This window comes from Canis lupus, chromosome 37 (assembly GCF_011100685.1).
Source record: "Canis lupus familiaris isolate Mischka breed German Shepherd chromosome 37, alternate assembly UU_Cfam_GSD_1.0, whole genome shotgun sequence".
Lineage (NCBI taxonomy): Eukaryota > Metazoa > Chordata > Mammalia > Carnivora > Canidae > Canis > Canis lupus.
The window spans coordinates 21,073,999-21,096,970 of NC_049258.1; the positions used below are offsets into that span (position 1 = coordinate 21,073,999).

The 22,972-nt window shown below is 34.1% G+C and overlaps 1 protein-coding gene across 6 annotated transcripts in view; it reads left to right on the forward strand.

Moving 5' to 3' along the window:
- The window catches only part of SPAG16 (sperm associated antigen 16), a 907,696-nt gene that overhangs the window by 425,694 nt on the left and 459,030 nt on the right, over positions 1–22,972 (forward strand). For all 6 annotated transcript variants that reach the window (XM_038585670.1, XM_038585671.1, XM_038585672.1 and 3 more), the window contains exon 11: positions 6,631–6,774. In XM_038585670.1, the coding sequence (XP_038441598.1) occupies positions 6,631–6,774 (144 nt within the window). The remainder of the gene's footprint in view (positions 1–6,630; positions 6,775–22,972) is intronic.

Sequence of the window (22,972 nt, forward strand, 5' to 3'; positions counted from 1 at the left end):
CTAAAGTTTATGGGGCACACATTTTGATATTGATTCATTTTCAAACTACTGTGCATCTTCTGTGTTAGAAATAATTAGAGCCTGCGAACTGAAGTGAAGGAAACATTTACAATGCTGAATAACCTAAAGTGAAGACAGGGGTATCTAATTAGTCTTTCTTCTGACAATCTTTTTTTGGATTAATATTCTTCTCTTTGAAAAGTCTAACAGTGGTGCTTATGTCACCGACTCTACTGATAATTAATAGTGTTCGCCATACACCTACACATATTCCTTCCAAAATATTCTTGTGTGATGCCACTACTGGAAAGAACAGTTTCAATTAGAGAGGAGAGCTTTTGAAGTATAGATCATGTGGTCTATTATAAGGAATATGTCCTATTATAAAAGAAAAATCTCCCATAGAACATAATAGTTGATGTAACTTGCCTGGGATATTGTTTAACAAAACACTTTATGGATACTTCATCAGGACATGACTTGATGAAGAAGCAGGAGTAGCATTCATCCACATTTTTCTTTTTTTAAATCCCTAAGATGTTTTCCTGTACTATTTCCACCCCAGTCACAAGCTTATTAACTTGGGAATGAGGTGACAGGGCCTTTGTCTTTGAATCTTGTAATTATAATTAATAGTAAGTTAAAGGGAAGCAGAAAGCTTATACTCAAAGTTTAAAGTAAAATGACTTTGTGGCACTTAGGGCAGGTGCCAGAAGATATTAAGTAAGAGCTCATTATTCTTATTAATAAGAACTTCGGGGAGACATCTTTGAGAAGCAGAGTCATTTTATGGTTACAAGATTGGACACCTATCTGTGGACAGAGCTTGGGAGTGGAACTGTGCTCTTCTCATCTGAGGATGCTTAGGGCCTAGCAGAGGCTTTTCCAGATGGTTCCTTCACTAGTTTGTGCCAGTTTTATACATGAAGACAGAGATAGGAGTCAGTGTACACACACTGTCCACTGCTTCCTTCAATACATTTCTAAAAGTCATATCATGAAATAATCCTAAAACTTCATTATATTTACTTGTGAAAGTATTATGTGGGGGTGGGGCTGCATTTAACCAAATGATTTAATATCCAATAAAGCCCAGCAGTGGCCAATGTCTGCCAGAGCCACATGGAAACATCATTTCTCTCTAAATATCTGCAATTTTAAGTACTAAATTTACTACCCATATTCTTTAAAAGAAGCGTAGATGATTTATAGAAGTTAACTACATGAAGGACCAGTTACAATGAGGTGTAATAGTGTTGAATAATAATAACAGCTAACTTGGGGATCCCTGGGTAGCTCAGCAGTTTGGTGTCTGCCTCCTTCGGCCCAGGATGTGATCCTGGAGTCCCGGGATCGAGTCCCACATTGGGTTCCTGCATTGAGCCTGCTTCTCCCTCTGCTTGAATCTCTGCCTCTCAGTCTCTCTCTCTCTCTCTCTCTCTGTGACTCATGAATAAATAAATAAAATCTTTTTTTTAAATGTTAAAAAATATACAGCTAACTTTATGGAGAACCAACCATGTTCAGATATTGTTTCAAACACTTTGCATATGTCGACTTATTTTATCCTCACAACACCTCTATGAATGAGGCTTATGATTCCCTCCTTTTCACAAATATGGAAACTGAGACTGAGAGGTTATACATTAGCTACTAAGGAAGTTGTAGATCAGTATTCAAATCTGGGCATGCTAGTCTTAGGGACTCCGTCTGCCCTGTGATAATGTTCACTGTATTTTCATTACTTGTCTACCACTATTCTAAGTCCTCTACGTGTATTATTTAATTCCCAGAACAAATCTATGAGGTCAATACTGTATTATTCCCATTTTTCAGATGAGGAAGCTGAGGGAAAGGCTAGTGAAATGACTTATCTGAGGATGCCTAGCGAGTAAACACTGAAGCAAGAGGTCAGACTCACATCTTACTCTGGAGCCTACACTCAAACACTAGGCCACTCCAACCATGCGGATGCTTTACATCAGGAATAGGCAAACTAGGGCCAGAGACCAAATCTGTCCCACCACATGGTTTTATAAATAAAGTTTTTTTAGAACACAGCCTTGCTTATTCATTTATATTTTGTTTATTGCTGCTTTCATTCTACAGTGGCAGAGTTGAGTAGTTACAGCAGAGACCATATGGTTCATAAGCCTAAAATATTTACTACCTGGCCCTTTACAGAAAAAGTTATCCAGCCTCTGCTTCAGAGCATAAGTATTTCTTTCTCAATTATCTTCCTTTCATCCCTCAGCACTCTGAGCCTAGCCAGTGCCTAATTTCCAGAAAATAACAAGTGACAGTAATAAAAACCTTTCAAACATCATTAGAAAATGAGCAAAACAAAACAAAAAAAAAAAATTCAGTTCTATAGAAAATCAAGGTGCATCTGAATTAATCCCTTAGATATAAATAAGACATTTGGATTGGTTTTTGCCGTCTAAAAAGGGAAAAGGCAGTTGAGGGTCTGAGCTCCCTCTACTGAGAGACATGGACTCTGGAGACAATCTGCTCATATTCATGTCTTCACTCTGCCACTTCCTGGCTTCGTGACCCTGAGCAGATCACTTAACTTGCATGTATGCCAATTCCCCAATCTGCAAGATGGGTATAATAGTAGACCTAACTCATAGGGGCATTATGACCATTAAATGAGTTAATGCTTGTAATTTTATTATCAAGAACTGACTCCTATAAAGTGTTAATTATTTCTCCTGTTCTTCAATTTTTTCAAAAGACTAATTCAAAGCTAAGCAGAATAATAAAAATTGAATATACTGGGGAAGTTCTCAATGGATGAAAAGCCTATCAAATCAATGCTTAATAAATATCCTTCCACATTTTTCCTAACAGCGTGCTATATGAAAATAGGTGGATAAAAACTCATGGCTCTCTGACAGCTTGAAGTACAAGACAAGGCTCATAATAGTGCAACAGAATAAGATCTTTATTAAGTTCAACATATAATACATCAGCACAGAAACCTAATGCAGACAGGAATGTTAGAGAATGCTTCTCACCTGCTTTCCCCTACAGCACCAGAACATTTTAATTGTAAATGGTAGGGTCCACTATAGCCTTTAAGATACTCAGATGTCAAGTAGTACCTAGCTCTGATACATACACTGACAGTTCCTGGATATGCTCATAAACTCAGAGGTAACAGTGACTAAATGACTTAAGCATTTATGGGAAATGATATTATTGTCAAGCTTTTATAAGAATTGTTGATGTTTACAATATACACATAAAAATAATAAACTATGGGGCAGCCCGGGTGGCTCAGCGGTTTGGCGCCACCTTCAGCCCATGGTGTGATCCTGGAGACCCGGAATCGAGTCCCACATCGGGCTCCCTGCATGGAGTCTGCTTCTCCCTCTGCCTTTGTCTCTTCCTCTCTCTCTCTCTCTCTGTTTCTCATGAATAAATAACTAAAATCTTTAAAAAAAATAATAATAAACTATGAAAGACTAGTACTAAGTAGAAGTAGCTAAATCATGAACCCCAAATTGAGACTATCCTAAGTTCAAAGTCAGCCTCCATCCATTCCTGAATGTGAACTTGAGCAACTTATATCTCAATCCCTACTTAGTCATAAAATAACAAAACTAATAGCACCAGTTAATCACTCATTCAGATACTTGACAAGCATTTATAGAATAGCTACCATGTGCCCGCCACTGTTAGGATTGAGTGTACAGCAAATACACAACAAACAGGCCTAAACTATTGCCCACCTCAGCTTTTATTTCCACTTATGAGAATTAAACATTTAGTACAAATTCTGGTACGCATTCAGTTTTCAAACAGTGCTGGATATCATTACTGTTAACTGATGAGGAAGAGGAAGAAGATTTCAGACACCAGTGCCTCACTGTGGAGTTGGTAATAACACTGAATTTATGCATCTTGAAAATGTTTCTGGTCCATGGCCCTTACCTTGTGTTCCCAGTCTTGATCTTTTTCCACACAGAGTGATCTGAGTTGGCATTTGCTGCTCTTGATTGGGGGTCTTTATGATTAGGACTATGACCCAGTATTGCTGATATACTTATTTAGTGACTAATCCAATAACAAGTATTGATTGATTGTTATGAAAACATTCTCATCTGTATATGCTGAGTATATTTCTGTTCACTTAATGACCATTTTCATGGATAGGGGTGCCTGAGTGGCTCAGTTGGTTAAGGGACTGACTCTTGGTTTTGGCTGAGTCATGGTCTCAGGGTACTGGAATCTAACTCTGTGTTAGGCTCTGAGCTCAGCAGGGAGTCTGCTTCCCTTCTCTCCATCTTCCCCTCCCTCCTCTCATGCATACACTCTCTCTCTAAAATAAATAAATCTTTTATAAAGACCATTTCATGGATGAAGTAAAATTATATTCAAGAAATAGAATATCAGTGCTTGATTGAAATTTGTCCAGAATGATTAGAAGAAAACTCTTTTATATATGAGATTCTTTAAAAAAAAAAAATCATTGTTAGAAAAGATCTATCTGAGCAATAAAACCAGAGACTGTGATGAGTAGGATCAGATCATGCCAAGTGGAAGTAGACATTCCAGGTGGCTTGGAGGAGACCCCAAAGTAGAAGGGATCAGAAAGAGTTTGGAAAAACACTTTCAAAACTGATTAACTACCAATGAGTTTGTGTTTATATTTTTTTCCTTAACTTCTACAAACAGCTCCCCTCACAAAAGTCATTTTGGAAACTTATCTTTCAAAGTCTGTAAAGACATCAATGATTTTAGTTATCTTACTTAAAGAGGGTAATTTATCATCTAGTCAAGTGTGCACGTGTCTGCCAGGAAAGCTTCGAGCCAACATATATCATACTCAGTAGCTTCAAGGATTTGGTTTGCCTTCTTATGTGTGTTTGAATATAGAATTCATTTCAATCTGACATTTTTTACCTCTCATCATATTTTTTCTTCTAATTAAGTTCTATAAATGTATCCTCTACCACATTTGAGCTGTAATAAATTCTTTTCCTGGATTGGCCTTCTGAAAGTCACAAACCAACATTGTGATGAATTGCAAAATGACTAATTCCCCTTTTGTGTTTATTTTGAGCAGCAGAATGCTGGAGAAAAATGAAGCAGAGTTTCACTAGAAAGAAGGTCCTGCTTATAGTAGTTACATGCCTGTAAATTGAATATTTTCAACACTAACTGACCCCAGCAGATTTCTGAAATTGCATAGGTCTAATTCAAGGACATAATTTTTCAGCCCCAAGTTTTGGGATTTGATGGTATTACTGGAAGGGATCCATATTGAGGAAAGTTTTCCTCTCATATAAGCCCTGGAGTTAATGATGTAGATGTGCACTGAGACCATGATGTCATTGGGAAATAGATTTCTTAAATTCTGTATTGCAGAAGAAAGGAACAAGGCTATTCACAGAATGGACTGCAGGAGAAATGAATGTAAAAATTTTATTTTTGGGGCAGCCCCAGTGGCACAGCGGTTTAGCGCTGCCTGCAGCCTGGGGTGTGATCCTGGAGACCCGGGATCAAGTCCCAGGTCGGGCTTCCTGCGTGGAGCCTGCTTCTCCCTCTGCCTGTGTCTCTGCCCACCCCCCCCAATAAATAAATAAATAAATATATTTTTTTAAAAGATTTATTTTTAAAGTCTTTATTTGTTTTACTTCTCTATATTATAGGCAAGTAAATGTATTATATCTTTGATTTGAGATGGCTATGCTGAAATTGAATAATTTGTTGATAATATATAGGCTGGCATTTTAATAGGTGCTTAGCAGTGGGCACATTTGTTCCTATTACATTGTAAAGCATAGATGAAACTCTATATAAATAAGATTAAAGCATTGCCATAGATAAAATATCAGGCATTAACCTTGTAGACTCTTGATTTTAGAATGGTTTAACTCCAATATTTAAATAGCCACAATGATCATAGCCCAGTTCAAATAATACTGCTTAATGTGTTAATCATTAATTTTACATACTTCTTTCTCATTTCTCTCTATGCCTTTATAAAGTGGGAATTGCCTTATGCATCCTGAATTCATTACTGTAATTTGTGTACTGTGCATTGACTGAAGCCAATTTAAGTGGCATATTAGCTTAGAATTTGAGCTTCTTCACTTTGTGTAGATAGTGGGCCTTGGAGTTAATGTTTCATTTATAGTATTTGTTATAGAGCTATGATAATATGGTTATGATTCATGATCTTTTCCTGGATAATGCCTGATTTAAGATACACTGTAGTCTGAAAAGAATCTTAATTTTTTTTTTCTGTTAAGCATGGCTACTGGTCCACATATCCTCACACCAAACCATGATTGGCATGACTTTTCCTTTATAAAAGGAAAATCAGAATTATTGTTTTCAAGTCAGGATTAAGACATTTGCCTTAACTTGTCATCATAGTTTGCAAACGAGAAATCTGAGATCCAGTAAAGTTTATTAGATTGATGGCAATCAGAGGCTGTAAGCATTAGAACTACAGCCAGGATGTAGAACCTGGCTCTTCTGACTCCTGAGCCAACACTCTGCAAGCGATCTTGCCTTGATAAAATGGGATAACCACTGTCATTTCACTTAATCAGAATGTGGAACCATTTGCTATTATCTCCTCACAACACTCTTTTCTTGTCTCTCCCTGTGCAGTGTCATCATGCACCCCCACAAAGACATCCTAGTCACCTGTGGGGAGGACCGTCTCTGGAAGGTAGTGGGGCTCCCCAAAGGCAACGTGCTTCACACAGGATTTGGCCATACCGACTGGCTTTCCAACTGCTGCTTCCATCCCAGGTCAGTACACACAACTCCCTGAACCTGCTTCCACTCTCCAGGAATGCACTTGTTTATGTTTTGTCACTCTACTGGCTTTTTAAAAAACTACTTTATTGAAATATGAAATGACATACAAAAAAAATTGTGCAAAGTTAATATATGCAACTTGGTAAGTTTGAAGATAAATGTACATCCCTGAAATGACCACCACAATCTATGCCATAAACACACCTATTGTCTCTGAAAATATCCTCCCACCCACATTACTATTAATTATAAGATACTTAAAATCTACCCTCTTAAGAATTTTTAAGTATACAATATAGAGGATCCCTGGGTGGCTCAGCGGTTTAGCACCTGCCTTTGGCCCAGGGCGTGATGCTGGAGTCTCGGGATCGAGTCCTGCATCCCGCTCCCTGCATGGAGCCTGCTTCTCCCTCTGCCTGTGTCTCTGCCCCTCACTCTCTCTCTCTTTCTCTCTCTCTGTCTCTCATGAATAATAAATCTTTTTTTTTCAAAGAAAATTTTAAGTATACAGTGTAATATTATTGACTCTATGTTCTACAATAGATCTCTAGGACTTAGTCATCTTATATAAATGAAAGTTTGTACTTGGCTAGCTTTTATGACACTTTTCTCTCTGGAACCCCACACCCTCCACTGAATTTTGAGACATGTAGATAAATGGTTTTCTTGGCTTTCATTATATTGACTTTAGATTGATAGCTTTTGATATTTGGAACATGTAAAAGTCCACATGCTAACACACTTAGCAAAAGTAAGAGGTATCCCAGGACAAGCACAATTAATGCTCCTTGTACACGCAAGCTCTGATAAGGCACATGGATTTCTAGTCAAGAATGCATGCCAGTCTTTACTTTGCTTGTTAATCTTACAGGTTTTCCTCTTAGAATTAAGTTATCTACTAAAAGGGATTAGAAGGCAGTGATCAATTTCTTTAAAAATTTAATGACACTCAAAATATTACAGAGAACAAAGTAAAACTGAAGGCATTGAACCCTGTAATTGCAGAATTTACTGTATTTTGGTATCCAGAGGCCAAGGGCACAGAAGTAAAGACATTGTTAAACACATAGGTACTTATTTCTAGTGGCAGAAAGTTCTGCCCACACTCGTTCCAGGGGCAACTCCTTTTCTACCGCCCAGTCCTGACTGTATTCTCTTATTCATCATTACACTGTTTAACATTTGTAAACACTCTTACAAGTGGCTCTAACACTCAATGGTCTAGGTACTTTTGGGGACACATAGTTATTGGTACAATTTCTAAACCATCCCATTGGGAAATTTTGTTCTTACGAGGACTCTATTGATTTATTTTCATGTTCACAAAATTCCTTTAAAAGAAAACCACTGTGTTTGTCTTATCCTTCATATGAATGCCAATGAAGTTAGACTGAAATAAAAATAACTAATTTTTCAGAAATTTGTGACTGAATGAGAACAGTGAGATTTATTTTAATTTTTGAAAAGCTCCTTCAAGTGTAATTTATCTTTGATACTAGATGTGTGAATTTAATTTTTAAACATGTAGTGCATTTCATATCTGGTATATAGGTAAACAGATTCATGCCACTTCTTACCTCTTAGAAACATAAAGCCCATCTTGCTAGCAGAGACAATGCAATTAGTAGTATAGCCTATCACTTATGTAGCTGCTGGGCATGCTAATCAGATTTCCATAATGCCCTGTTACCATGGTAGCCAGGGACTCCGAGAATTTTCTCATTAGTGCTTGACCAGCATAAAGTCCTTTTAATAGATCTTCCTGTTTTCCCACTCAATTACTGAAATTAAAATGAGGTGAAATACATCATTATTCACTCACAATATGAATTTACATTTTAGTACTTTTCTTTGGCAGAATTGTAGTAAAATGCAGCTACACTTTTTTTTTTCTAGTGTGTAGGGAATCCTGAGAAACAAATACATTTAACCTTAAATGTTCTTAAGTGAGAAATGCTGAATAGCAAGTGTTCTTTCTGTAGAGTTAGTAAAAATAACGAATCATTATTAGAAATAACAAGAAAAAAACTCTTATATTTGGGGTAGAAATTAATTCAGAAAGAGTTTATATTTGAAACCTCAAAATTTTATAATGCAAACCAACATTGAAAAACATATGCATAATAAAAACCAATGTATAATATTATGTATGTAATATATATATATGTACACACAAACATACATGTTTTAAAATTTGTCGACACTTAACACTTTCCGAAATTTAAATTTTTGAACTTTGATTTTTATTGTGGCTTAGGTAATTTGGTCAGTAAAAAAATAGTTTATTGTTGAAGGTAATATTTTTTCTATTTCTCTATATACTCATCTGTTAAAAAATTAAACATAAATTTGATTCAAATATGATACTTCAGTATGTAGTTGGATCTTTGGCTAAAGAATGCAATCGTAGTCTTTCTCAGAGCCCATTTGTGTGATCAGCTTGATTCTGCTTCCTGGGAAGAGGCTCAGAGTGGACATACTATGTACCTGATCCCTGTGCTCTTCACATAGGAAAAGAAACTTGTACATTTTATTTTATTTTTAATTGTAGTTGTTCCTATGTTTCTGTGTAGCTATGACTAGAAACTGTAACTTACATTACTTCCAACTGGATGTCTTCCTGATTACTATGACATTCAATGCAATGTCTCTTCCACAATGACATGACCCAGATTTCTTCTGGGGTCAATCCTACTTGATATGACAGTAGTACTTACCCTGACCTAAGCAAATCAATCTTTGTTGTCCTATTTCACTTGCCAAAGTAGGCCTCTTCAATATATACACAACAAATACAAGAGGCATAGTAATATTTATATCAAAGATTGATAGATGAAAAAAATAGCTGAGAAGATGATTTCTCACTTGAGAATTCAGATAATATGATGTGGAAATATATAAAACAAAAGATCTTGTAAATACAGGAAGATTCTGACAAACTATAATCATCAGAGTCAAGGATTATCTCTCTCAATTTTTTTAACCTGTCAAGTAAACAAAATTACAATGGAATTAGAGGAATTAATAAACTAGCAAGTATATTTAATAGTATATGTTGAACTTTATGAACAGAAAATATAGATTATTTTAAATAATTTTTTTATTTTTATTTTAAATCATTTGTTAGTTTTTAAAAAAAACACATAAATCTTACACCAAAAATTTAGTGTAAATTAATTCTTCAGAATAGAAATTATACAATCTACAATTTGTAAAGAAGATTTAATAATAAAAGAAAATAAATCAATAACTTAAATAAAATGAAACCTGCATTATTAAAAAGTAAATAAATGAATATTGAGTCACAGAGGAACTATAAACACTAGTTGATGAACAATCACTCCCACAATACTTACTATACATATGAGATGTAACCAAAGCTGTAGTCAGAGTAAAATTCATAGCTTTCAATGTTTTTTTTATTAAACACGCACACAAAAATAAAAAGTGAATTATAAATTCAGATAAAAAGTACAACTGGTCAACAAAATGTAGAAAAGCAAAATAATGAATAAATGAAAAATAGAAATTAAAATAAAAAGGGAATATGTTTTAATCTAAAAGTTTTTTTGAGAAAAAATAGAAAAATAAAGAACTATAATAATATAAGTATAGACACCTCAAAAAACTGCTGGAAAAATGAAAGTGAGGAAACAGAAATATAAACCTAAGTGATTTGAGAGGAGTTAAAATCACAGAGATAAATCTATATCTATAAAATATATATATAAATATGTATACATCTAAGTATATATATATATATTTATCCATGTATATATCTCCAAGTATACATATATTTATTCAAATATATATATTTGATAAAAACATAGATTTCTATAAAAATAAATATTACCAATACTTAATCAAGATGGAATAGAACCCAGAATAGATTAATAACAATGAAAAAAAAAAAAAAAACAGTTCTAAAAGTTGTACTTTGCATTCCCATGTTGAGCAGTTCTATTGGCTGAATTTTAAAAATTTTATTCTAAAAAATCAATTTTTGCATTCAAGGAATTTTTTGAAGCCAAGGAAAATAAGGAAATTTTAATACTAGTTTTAAAAATGGAGCAAAAATATAACTCTAACCTGAACAAATCCAGGCCCCTACCCCATAACTATAGGCCCACTTCACAATTACAGTTGCAAAACTTTTAAAGAGAAAGGAACTGGAATTCAGTCCCATGTTTGAAAAAACAATGTGCAATGACCAAATAAGATTTGTATTTGAAAAGTATGGAAAACATAAGTGATTCAACTATGAGGACATTATAACATAAATTGTAATAGTAGATAAATATTGAAAATTACTTTAAAATGGATGGATAAAAACCTAGTATCTGTATTTAAGGCACATTATTTGCAAATATTGTTAAGCTTCATGTGTTGCAATTGACAAGAAGAATAGGTTTTGGAACAGCTGGGAAACTAAGAAAATACGGTGGGTGAATGTAGACTCTGGATGCCATGGACTTAGATAGGTCAAAATAGGAATGGGTGCTTACAGGTAATAGGCAAAGTGGGAAACATAAAACCAAAAAATCAAAAATACCTAAAATACCTAAAATCAGCATACGAGCAAGTATCACATATCTGTGCAAGCTTACTTATCAATATTTATTCTCAATAAATGTCAGCCACATATTTTTCTTTCCTTTAATGATAATGATTTTTTTTAAAATAATTTGAACACTGACATTTTCTAACATATTTGTAATTCACACAAGAAAAATGTACATGGGAAACTTTTAATTATAAACACTGGACCAATATTTTAACTGACAGCTTTTAAAAATTCTTGTCACAGAAGGCCAGTCTCCCAAAGGGTGTATCATTTCAAAATAATGCTGTACACACCCTGATCATTACTATAAGTTGTTTGCAGTAGAATTGATTTTGTTTGTATCTAAGTTTCTAAGTTCCTTAGTAGGATTTGTGAATCAAGACAATTTTTAGGAATGATGTGGGTAACTAATCACTGTAAAACTGACTGTTATTACATATTTACCACTAGATGGCAATCATACATTGATAAGGTAAAACACCTTTTGCATTTACAGGGTAGACTAAGGAACTAGCTGTGAAAGAGATTTTTATCAGTTACTGAAAATGGTGAACGAGTGGAGCAATACAGAGAATGTGCACTGGCATTGCCTTTGCACTGTTGAGTGAAATATACAATTCCACAAAGTAGAAACTAAGCATACCCCAGTGTAAATTAGATATCTGACTCTTAACCACAGACGCATGGAATCAGTTTCAGGTTGCCCATGTTAGAATCCTAGCTTCACCTTTGCTAGTTCTATCAGTTTTCTCATCTGTGAAATGGACAGCATAATGATACCTACCTTGTAGATTGATGGTGAAGGTGAAATGCTATAGTATATTAAAAACACAAATACTATTGCCTGATACATATATGCTCAATAAGTGTTACCATTATCATTTGTTATTCATTCATTTGGTATTTTGAGGATGTAGAGATAACTCAAAACTTTTTAATAAAGCTGGCAGCCTTAAACACAGTGAGATAAGAAAAGAAGAATATGTTATGATGACTGGGTCCCACCAAACCCATTGGAAAAACACTATCAAACCATATTTCATCATGTCTGAAATTCTTATCAAGTTAAACATCAAACAGTTATAATTGAAAAATAAATATAATTAATGTAAAAAGGTGTATGTTATATAACTACTCTTAGCTCTTAAAAAACAAGTTTTTAAAACTTACACTAATAATTTATACCATATTTTGTTTCTAAAGAAGAGAGAAAGAATACTGCATATTACTTTTTTTTTGGTTTTAATTGAAAAAAATTTTTGATCAGAAACACCAAACACCAAAACCAAAAATAGATTTTATTTATTTATTCATGAAAGAGAGAGAGAGAGAGAGAGAGAGGCAGAGACACAGGCAGAAGGAGAAGCAGGCTCCATGCAGGGAGCCTGATGCGGGACTTGATTCTGGGACTCCAGGACCATGCCCTGGGCCAAAGGCAGGTGCTAAACCCTGAGCCACCCAGGGATTCCCCAAAAGCTTTTTAAAATACTTTTTTTCAATTTGTTTTATGAGGAATATAAAGCATATAGTGTTTGACCTTCTGTATCCACAGACATGTTTTATTGTTATTGGTCTATTCAGACTAGTTTTGGGCAACTGAAACACAGAGTTACATATCAATCTCCAGGTTAATATTAAGAGGTAAATAGAACACACACTATGCTATTTACTCCTTTCCTCTACCAGGGAATGATACCAATGACAGTCAGGTAGTTTTGAGATAAATACAATGTCCAGTTCTCTGATTCTTGGGATTATGTTTTCTTTTGTATGCCCAGAGCTTATTATGTGAAACAGTGTGTATCTTCCTAAATATCTCTATAAAATGAAAGTATTTGGGATTAGTGGTTTAAACAATTTCAGAGTGCTGCAATTTTTTCCTGAGTTCATTGCCTGAGGCAGAAATAGACCTGAGAGCATCCTGTTAAACATAACTTCTACCCTTATAAGCTGATTTATGATTTGTGAATAAATAGGTCTCTACGAAATCCCTCATACTCTCTCTTCCCTGTACAAGCTATCTATTTATATATTTATATAGTGCTTAAAATCATAGTATGAAAGCTCCTTGACAAGTATATCATTTAGTTATTAGAAAAAAACAGAAGCACGAATAATCTTTTTATTTGCTGGAAGCATGAAGTCAAGAGTTCAAATTTCAAAGCATAATGAAGAAGTCGATGTACAATTTCCATAGGATTGTAGTGTCTTGCTTCTTCCTGAGCTTTAGAGGTAGATACTCTGATCATCTGGAAACCTCAGTAGATTTTTAACAAAATAATTTTGAGATATACCTGTTAAATGATTAATGGTCTTTATATTCTTTGAAGGGGGTATACATTATAATTTCCTTCTTAATGTAGTTAAGTCCTGTTGGTGTGAAAGAGATAAGGCTTGAAAATATTAGCACTTACTTAATGTTTTTTGTTTAATTTTTAAAGTAATATGTAATCACCATTAAGAAAAGTGTCTAGAAAATATATATTTTGAGGCACCTGGGTAGTGCAGTTGGCTTAGCATCCAACTTGATTTTAACTTAGGTCATGGTCTCAGGGTCATGAGATCAAGCCATGCATCAGGCTCTATGCTTCATGGGGAGTCTGCTTAAGATTCTTTCCTCTCCATCTGCCCTTCTGCCACACTTGTGCACTCTCTCTCTCCATCTCAAATAAATAAATAAATCTTTAAAAATAGAGGAAGTATTTCTCATAGTCTCAGAGCTCAGTGAAAGTTGAAGACACTGCCCAAGGGTTCTCCTGAGGCAAATGACAGGATGTGGTTCTACAGAAGAAGCACTTCCTAAAGTCAGACCCTTTTTCAAGTGTTTATATGACAAAAACAGATGTATCATTTTATTTAATCTCTGGTAGCCTAGTTGCTCATTTGAAAATGGGAATAACCTACTTCCTTAGGTTTACGTGAAGGCTGCATGAGAAAATTTATATAGAACATTTGGCTGTCTTGGGCTCAGAATAAGCATTTGGTAACAGCAGAATTGTTCATGTTGTTGGGCAGATTTTTGCCTTGATGTGTTTTTTTTTTTTTTTTTTTTCCCCTGAAAGCAATATTGTCTCCAGGTCTATTGGCTTCTCTACCTTGACCTAGCAAGAAAGAAATCCAAGGAACACTTAAAAACATTAAGAGCAGGATCTGTATGATACCCATCTTTGTCTAACATATCAATTGAAACATTATAGGGAATCAATAAATATTTACTTAATTAAAATGAACAGAATTGGAGATGTTAGACCAGGAATGTAGCCACTTTTATTCATACTCCTAATAGTATCATGTGATTAAAGGGATATACTCACAAACATGCACAAACATACACATTCACATGCATACAACTCATTATTAATGAGATCATTTTATCAAAAAAAAAAAAAAACCCAAGCCTACTATTCTTCATTTGCCACAAAACCTCTAAAAAAATATCAAGTCTTCTCTTAATAATATTACCATGAGGATAAATTTCATTCAAAAACTCAGTTGTGGGGCAGTCTTGGTGGCTAGGTGGTTTAGTGCTGCCCTTAGCCCAGGGCCTGATCCTGGAGACCCGGGATCTAATCGCGTGTTGGGCTCCCTGTATGGAGCCTGCTTCTCCCTCTGCCTGTGTCTCTGCCTCTTTCCTTCTGTGTCTCTCATGAATAAATACATAAAAATCTTAAAAAAAAAAAAAACTCAGTTATAAGGGGAAGCATTTCTAGGATGGCTGAATAAGAACCTTCAAAAATGTCCTCCTCTGTAAAAGTTGAGAGAACATTGGCAAAAATTGCTAAAATCAATTTTGTTTAGAACTTAACCAAAGGCCTGCCCCCATTCAAGGAGGATTTATTGGAGGAAAACCTCCCTGTTCCCATTCCTCTCTCTGTAGCTCTGCAGTAGCTTTGAAAATCAACTGCCTCACAATCATGGTAGCTGTGAAAACCAGTACCAGCAACTAGAGGTGCCAAAAAAGTTTGGAGATCACAAAGCCCCATTCTCAGACAGATATCACTATTTATACTTTCTGGAAGCCTCCTGGAAATATCTATATGCAGAGTTTGTTTTTATTAGACCCGAGTCAGAACTTACTCTGTATGAATGGATTATTTGACAGGGCATTTGCAGCAAACAATTAGCGGTATGTGTTTAATATTGCAGCTGCCAGAGGCAGCAATAACAGTCAGACCAAATAAGAGGTTGACCAAATTCTTAAATAGAAAAGCAGAAGAATTAAATATCCCTAAGGGCTTTGAAATACTGCCATATTCCTAGAAATGTCGGAGGACACATGCATTTGAAGAAGTGCATGCATGCTCAGAAAAGACTTGAGAAGAGTCTAATCTCTCACCTCTGACTGACCTTGAGAACTTGTGCAAGCAGGAAGCAAAGGCTAAGGCACTCTATAAACTTCCAGAGTGTTGAGGATGTACCCAGCATCCATACAGAGCCACTTGCAAAGGTTGGATGACTTATTGACTCAAGGCATTAAACCAGCACCTGTCCAATTATTAGCTAAATGAGCAGACTTCTGTGGCCACACACAACAAAGAATATATTATTTCAGGAAAGACACTAAGAAACAAATAACAACAACAAATAGCAGCAATGACAAATCCTGGAGAGGAGGAAGTCTGACTTCCAGACTTTCCATATTACTTTAAATGTCAGATTTTCAACAATGACCAGAAATAGGAAATATGAAAAGAAGCAAGACAATGTACAGAGCCTATACATATTTTATATTATAAAATGGAATTAAAATTGCAGATGAAATTAAGGTTTCTAGTCCATTGACATTAAGATGTGAAAATTACCCTGGATTATCCAGGTGGACCCCATGTAATCACGTCCCCTTTAAATGTGAAAAAGGAAAGCAGAAGGGTTACAGTAAGAGTGATATGAAACTATGTGATGTCTTCTCCCTTCAAGACACCTGTTTTTTTGATATTTTGACCTCAGTTCAGTGAAACTTATTTCAGAGTTCCAGAATTAGAAAATAATAAATTTGTGTTATTTTATGCCACCAACTTTGTGGTAATGTGTTATAACACACATAAGAAAAGAACTAATACAGTGTGAGTATTGTTATTAAATATATTCCTCAATATTCTATTTGTACTGATGCTATTGTAAATAAAATTGCTTTCTTAATTTTCAGATTGTTCATTCCTAAGGTCTAAAAATGCAGTTGATTTTTGTGTATTCATCTTGTATCACTATGCAACCTCATTTATTAATTTCAATATTTTTGGTAGAATTCTTAGAGTTTTCTAGATATGTTATCTTCACATATTATTTGCAAAGATTTTCCTTTTTCCAATATAGATGCCTTTTTAAATCTAATTATTCAGCTAAAAACTTCATAGCAATGTTGAATAGACATGGCAAGAGCAGACGTCCTTGTCTTATTGCTGATCTTAGGAAGAAAGTGTTTTGTCTTTGACCATTAAATATGATCTTAATTGTGGATTTTTTGTGGATGCATTTATCAGGTTTAGGGCATTCCCTTTTATTCTCAATTCTGTGAGTGTATTTATCTTGAGAGTGTATTGGGTTTTATTAAATAACTTTCCTGCAACTATTGAAATAGCTATGTAGTCTTTATCATTTATCAATAGAGTGTTTTTTGTCAACTGATTTTTATCAAACAACTTTGCATTCCTTGAATAAATGCTATTTAATCATGCTATATATAACCCTTTTCATGTATTGTTGGATTCAGTTTACTATTTTGTTGAAGATATTTGCATCTATACTCATAAGAGATAGAGGTTATAATTTTCTTGTGATATCTTTCTTGGCTTTGGAAATCAGACCAATATTGGCCTAAAAGAATAAGTTAGGAAGCATTTCCTCTCCCCATATTTTTTGGAAGCATTTGTGAAGAATTGGTATTAATTCTTTGGCAAAATTCATCAATGAAGCCAGTTGGTCTTGAGCTTTTCTTTGTGGAAAAGTTTTGATTACTAATTCAACTTGAGGAATTTGTCCATTTCATCTAGGTTATTGAATTTGTGTCACATTGCTGCCATATTTATTGTCAAGTTTTTTGCAGTTTCCTAAATAATCCCTTTAATTCTGTAAATTTGGTAGTAATGCCTTTCTTTCATTCTTGATTTTAGTAATTAGTCTCTCTCTTTTTTTGTTGATCAGTCTAGCAAAAGATTTGTCAATTTTGTTGCTTTTCTCAAAGAACCAACTTTTATTGTTGATTTTCTATGTATTTTTCTCTATTTCATTTATTTCCACTCTAATATTTGTTCTTTCCTTCTGCATTCCTTGGATTTTTTTTTTTTTAAGTTTCTTAATGTGTAAGGTTAGATATCATTTGAGATCTTTATTCTTTTCAAATGTACTATTTATAGTACCTTTACCTTCTAAGCAGTGCTATGGGGAGCAGTCCATAAGTTTCAGTATGTTGTGTTTTTGTCTCCATTTGTACAAAAGTATTTTCTGATTTTTCTTGTAAAATTTCTTCTTTGAGCCATTGGCCAATTAGGAGTATGCTACTTGATTTCCACTTATTTGTGAACTTCCTAAATTTCCTTCTGTCATGGCTTTCTGTTTTAATTCCATTGTAGTTAAAGAACATACTTCATATGATTTAATTCCTTTAAATTTACGGAGGCTTTTTTAAAGCATTAGTATGTTATCCCAAAGAATGTTTGATGTACGTGTGGGAAGAATGTATATTCTTATTTTGCTGAGTAGAGTCTTTGACAGATGTCTGTTAGGTCTAATTGGCTTACACTGTTAAGTTTTATATTCCTTTGTTGCTCTTCTAATTATCCTATCATTAAAATTAAGAAATTGAATTCCCCAAATGTTATTGTTGAATTGTCTATTTCTTCTATTAATTCTGTGACTTTTGCTTCATGTATTTTGGGTCTTGTATTAGTTTTTTTTTTTATTGTTGCTGCAACAAATATCACAAACATAACAAATTCAACAAACATAACAAAAACAATAGTTTATTACCTTGTAGTTCTGGAGATCAGAAATCAGAAATGGCAGAGGGGGTTCCAGGGTGGCTCAGATGGGTAAGCGTCTGCCTTCAGCTCAGGTCATGATCTCAGGGTCTTGGGATCGAGCCCTACATCGAGCTCCCAAATCAGTGGGGAATCTGCTTCTCCTTCCCCTTCCTCTTCCTTTTCCTCCTCCCCTGCTCATGTTCTCTCTCTCTTACTCTGTACCCCTCTGTCTCAAATGAATAAATAAAATATTTTTTAAAGAAAGAAAGAAATCAGAAATGGGTCTCACTGGGCTTACTTAGGTTGTAAAATGCTACAGACACATTGGAAAAACAGTGTAGCACTTCTTCAAAATGCTAAATACACAATTACCATATGACCGAGCATTTCCACTCATAGGTTTATATCCAAGAAAATTAAAAGCATAGGTCCACACAAAAATTTCTATGCAAATGTTTATAGCAGCATTATTCATGATGATCAAAAAAAAAAAAAGGAAATAATCAAAATTTCCATCAACTGATGAACAGATAAAGAAAATATGTTATATCAAGACAGTGGAATATTTTGTAAACAATAAAAAGCTATGAAGTACTGATACATGCTGTAATATGTTGAAAAAATTGGTAAGTGCTTACCAGGGATGGTAAAGAGGAAAGAATGAGGAGTAACTAATGAATATGGATTTTCTTTGGGGTGTGTTAAAAATATTCTCAGATGAGGGCACCTGGGTGGCTCAGTTGGTTAAACATCTGCCTTTGCCTTCGAGTATCTCTCTTGATAATAAATAAAAACTTAAGAAAAAAAAATTGCCAGATGAAATAGTGGTGATGGTTATACAACTCTGTAAATATACTTCAAACCATTGAATTTGCCCTATAAATTGGTGAATTTTATGATATATGAATTATATATCAATAAAGCTCTTTTAAAAAAATAATTAAACGTATAAATACAAATGACCCTGACTAGTGGTATGATAGGCAGATAGAGAGTCACTTTTATGAAATTTTGAAGGGCTTACTATATATCTTTCTTATAAAAGTTAACCATTTCTATTTTAAAAATATTTTGGTAAAATAGTGATACACATTTGATAATTTTAAATTGATGCTTAATGCTTGGAACATCATTCTGGACATAGAAGAAAAATGAAATAATTTTTGTGTATAATCCTAACCCTAAAAGATGTCCAGTTTAATCTCTATAGTACTCACACCTGCATTCTACTTTATGTATAAACTATATTAGAAATAGAACTATAGGTATATTAAATTAGAATAGATATGTACTATTCTATTTGTACCAATTTATACTCCCTTCCATAGTATATGAATGATAATTCTTGCCAACTCTAAATTTTTATTTTTTTTCAAACTCTTGGATGTATAATGAGTATGACATTGACACTAAAACTGAAATTATTAAAAAATCTGAAATTATTAGTGAAACTAATCTTTCCTTGTAGATTAGCTATTTATATTTCTTTTGTGAATAACTCAACTTTTTTATTTTTAAAAATTCTATTTCTTTATAAGAACCTTTTTTTTTGTTAAATATAACCGTTTTATACTATGTAATACATAAAGATCTCCCAGACTTAGTCTTCAAATAAATGTTTGCTTATGGAGTTTTTTTGTTTGATAAATATCTTTCTTTATGGTTTGTTATTGTTATTCTTGTTTGATATTAAATTTTTCCAAAAGTTATGTAGCAGTATTTACTAACCAATTATTCTTATGGCTCTCTTTTGCCCTAATGCATATAAAAACGTTCACCTCACCATTTATTCTCTTGTTTAATGGTTCTCTTTTTTTAATTTCACCATTTAAAATATTTATTTTATTCTTAATGTAACAAAGGAATATAACTATTTTTTCCATTAAGAACAGCATGAGCTGTAGGCTTGAATCAAACTTCTTTTTTATTGTTTATCTTTATGACTTAGACTTATTTTAATACAAGATGTGTAAACAACTCTATGGTCAGTTGATGATATTGTCTACTGCTGGTATCATTATGCCAATTACTGCTGGTATCATTATACCAATATTTTCAATTCCTTTTTTTTTTCCATATCTACGTTGTTATTAGATTTTCCTCAAGCTTTGACCCAAAGTACTTCTTAATTTAATGACTTTTGTTGTTTTTGAAGCAGCCTCCACATTTGTGGAGCTCCAGCATGGGGCTTTAACTCACAACCCTGTGATCAAAACCTGAGCTGAGATCAACAATCAGATGCTTAACTGACTGAACCACACAGGTGCCCCAATTCAATGATTCTTAATAAACAAAATATTTTTTTCATTTTGAATGAAAAATGTGGGCTCTAATCTTTGTGTCTAATTCAAAGCATTTTTATTCATATTATTTTAATAATTATTTTTATGTCATTTGTTTTGTTTTCTCTTTCTGACATTGCTCCTATCTTCTATTTGATTTCTCAACTCTGTCCTCTATTTTTATCAACTATCTAATTTATCCCTTCACCCTTCTTTCAGGGGTGAAGTTAAAAAAATTATTATTTTTTACATTGAACTTATTTTGTTTGCAGATTTTAATCTGATAATTATATTTTTCATTGCTCTATGTAAAGACCTATAATTGTGGTTCTTGTCTGTAAACAATTAAGTACCATACATGTAGCCCAGTTTAGAACTGATCTTCATATCCCCAGAAGAGCTGGGAAGTGGCCTCTGCTACCTTATTCTTTTTCCAGTTCACTAATTTATAGCCACATCTGTCACCTGCCACTGCCAGTGTTGAGGCCCACCCTCAAAGCACTTTAATTGGACAAATATGAAAATACCTTATTTCACATAGATCTGCCATGGTATGTGATCCTGCTGTTTGTATCATTCCAATCTGCCTTGTATGGTAGACAAATATTCACCTTCACATATATAACTAATTTGGGTCACGGATTCATACTTAACAGGCTTGAGAGAATACAGCAGTTTTCATCACCTTTTTTTTTCTCCCTGACTTGGGACATAAGAGTGAGATAGCTCAGAAGGCATGTTCCTGGTATAGCCAATCTGAGCTGCATCTTGAGTCTTCAGCTAGTTTCTGAAATTGACACTTGCCTTATCTGAGCAGCCTCAGAATCTGCCACTGTCTTCCTCTTACAAAACACTTCTGATAGGTGAGCAACACATGGTACTTATCCAGTTAACAGAAAACAATTGAAAATATAGAACTGATACATTCAAATGAACAAAATACTTTATATTATATCCCTTCCTTGAGCAGGTTTATCATCTCCTGTATCCCATCTTTACAAATGTCCCATCCCCAAATATATTGCATGATCCTCACTTTTTTTGTATTTTTCCTACCTAATTGTTTCTAACCTTTATAGATGTTAAATTGTTTAATGCTGAATTGTCTGAACATTTGGCAAATAGGATTCAGTAGTTTTCTAATTGTTTTCTTCCTTTTTTTATTAGTGAATAGATTTTAGAGAGTGCTGTTTTCTCAGATTCTTTACAATTGTCCCATTCTTCTGACTTCTAGAATCATTTCAAAGATCTTATGGCTTAAAGAAAAAAACAAGATGTCGAATAAATAGCTCAATGGGAAACTAGTCTAAGTGTGCTAACTTACCATTAATTTTATATGCTTCTTCCAGAAAGAAGCTTTAAAGCTTCATGAGCTTTCTGCTTTTCTTAGACCTTTCCTAAAAAGGAAGGCCCTACTTCTGAGATTTTATGATCCATTCAGATCTAGAGAGAGCTCCCACTGGGTATTCTGCTTATAATTTAGACACTTGTTCTAGAAAAACATCCCTTGCTGCAATGACCTTCTGTGTATTATGACAACTAGTCCCATAAATTCCTTTCTCTCTCTATCTGAAGTGGTATTAATTGGGGTTTTCTAGCCTTTTTTTTTTTTTCTAAGTTCTTTTTAATGCTGCTCTTCTTTTACGGATGTGAAACTTCAAACCAGACCATTATGCATTCTTCCAACCAATTTGGCGTGCAGTATATTAAGCAAATATTTTTTTAAATCTTGGGCATTTTTTTAAGAGACTATTTATTCATGAGAGACAGAGAGAGAGGCAGAGAGATAGGCAGAGGGAGAAGCAGGCTCCCTACAGGGAACCGCATGCGGGACTCTATCCCAGGACTTTGGGATCATGCCCTGAGCCAAAGGCAGACACTCAACTACTGAGCCAATCAGGTGTCCCGAAATCTTGGGCATTTGATGACATTTCCCAGTCATCAAATATAGAGCATATTGTTCTTTATTTTCATTCATACATGGCCATTCTTATAAACTCAGGGTGGGGAAAGTTAGAGGCCTGGTCCATGCCATGATCTTAACTCAGAAGTCCATATTTATTTTTAATAGATGATTAAAACTGACCTTTGAGGTCATTTTTATTCCTGAGTTTTTATATAAGCAAATTTTACCCTAAGACTATTTTTGTAAGCAGGAAGTTTCTCAGGTCAAATAGATGCTGTCAAAATAATGACTCCTAGAACTGTTAAATGTCATGAGAAACTAAAATTTTGCCTCTAGTTAAACCAAAAATCATTCAACTGTATCTAAGCTGTAAAGAAATATTAGCTTGTATGACCTAACCTTGCTGATTGATGGCCTGATTAAATTACACAGGAAACCTTGGCAGGTTATTGCAGTTTTTAGAAAATTTTGTTGCTTC